The sequence below is a fragment of the Engraulis encrasicolus genome, chromosome 15 (assembly GCF_034702125.1).
Source record: "Engraulis encrasicolus isolate BLACKSEA-1 chromosome 15, IST_EnEncr_1.0, whole genome shotgun sequence".
In the NCBI taxonomy this organism is placed as follows: domain Eukaryota; kingdom Metazoa; phylum Chordata; class Actinopteri; order Clupeiformes; family Engraulidae; genus Engraulis; species Engraulis encrasicolus.
Window position 1 is genome coordinate 24,486,701 of NC_085871.1, and position 1,423 is coordinate 24,488,123.

The window sequence follows — 1,423 nt, forward strand, 5'->3', positions numbered from 1 at the left end:
CTTTTTACAGAAATCTATTTTGTGTTGAAAATAGATTTATAGAAAAGGCGGCCTCCCTCGCCATTATTTTGGCGTTGGCACATTGGACTGAACGTGCGAAGACAAGAACTTCAGATCTGGAATTGCTGCCACAAAAAATCCACAATTGAAACTTAATAACACATCACACAATTACTGATGATATTTTTTTTTAGAAAAAAGGTTGTTTGATCTGTTACAGGTTGTTTTGTCCTGTGGGCGGCGCTATTAAAAAGTAGAAATAGCCAAAAGATGTTTAGCGCGCAAAGGGCTGCACTCTCATCTCTTTCCTTTGGCGAGGAAATGGTCTCATCCAGACCCAATCACAGCATCAGCGCGCGCACCACTCTCCCTCCACTCCACTCAGTTTGAAAGGATGCTACTGGATGCTGCGTGAGGCATATGCTTACAGTCTACCATACACCACCAGGTCCTCTAACGCTCTTTTAAATTCTCTGGAGATTTAAGCCGGTCTTACGGTGTTGAATGTCTACAACAGCTGCAACATATCCCCTTTTCCACTCAAACTTTTTTTGTTCACGTTACCTCGAAACTTGTCCAAAAGATGAACTACACGGCATTCAACGACACCGAGTCTACCGGTTTGCTCTCCAACAGTAGCGATGGTTTCTTCAAGTGTTGCAACGTCTCCTCGTCGGTGGTCACGGATAGCGGCTTTGAGGCAACCGTCTTGGATGAGCGTAACTTTTTCATGACGCGCGTGGTTCAGATAGCCGTCATGTGCGTGCTGTCCCTCACCGTGGTGTTCGGGATCTTCTTCCTCGGCTGCAACTTGCTCATTAAATCCCAGGGCATGATCAACTTTCTCATGACGGACAGGAGACCCTCCAAAGACGTCGAGGCGGTCATTGTTGGCACTTACTAAAGATGAAATGACAGAAAACGGGGAGATTTTGGTTTCTGAGGACGAGGTTGAATGAACGCACAATTGAATTGATTTTTTCCCACCATGCCATTTTTAGCACCCGTGGACACAAGGGATGCAATGTTTAGCTAAAGACAGAGACATACATGCATGACAAAAAAACCTTCTCTTACTCAAATCAGCTCTTTACTTCTGGAGAGGGGGGTTAATGCATCTCTCAATCTTACATAATTTGAAGATGATTTCCAAGCCGGGCTCGGGCTTACTCGTTTTGAATGTATTCCTTGTGTGAATGGAAGGACATGATAGATAGGCTGCTGTCTTTGTATAGGAATTGTTCATCATTGCCATTTGGAGATTGTGTAATATTTAACTTTTTCAAGATTTTTTGGGCATTAAGTGAAAATAATGTCCCTGCAATGTAGCCTAAGATCAACGTTCACGTCTTAAAAAGCATTTGTATTCTTGTAGACACAGGGGGAAATTGTTGTTTTTGGCCAACACACAGTAAGTCTTACA

General features: G+C 43.3%; 1 protein-coding gene across 1 annotated transcript; it reads left to right on the plus strand.

The window, feature by feature from the left end:
- The first annotated feature begins 490 nt into the window (after positions 1–490).
- Positions 491–1,372, plus strand: rprmb (reprimo, TP53 dependent G2 arrest mediator candidate b). The gene has a single exon (XM_063217954.1). It carries the CDS (start codon positions 584–586, stop codon positions 902–904), a length of 321 nt encoding a protein of 106 aa, XP_063074024.1. The 5' UTR covers positions 491–583; the 3' UTR covers positions 905–1,372.
- The last annotated feature ends 51 nt before the right edge of the window (positions 1,373–1,423 follow it).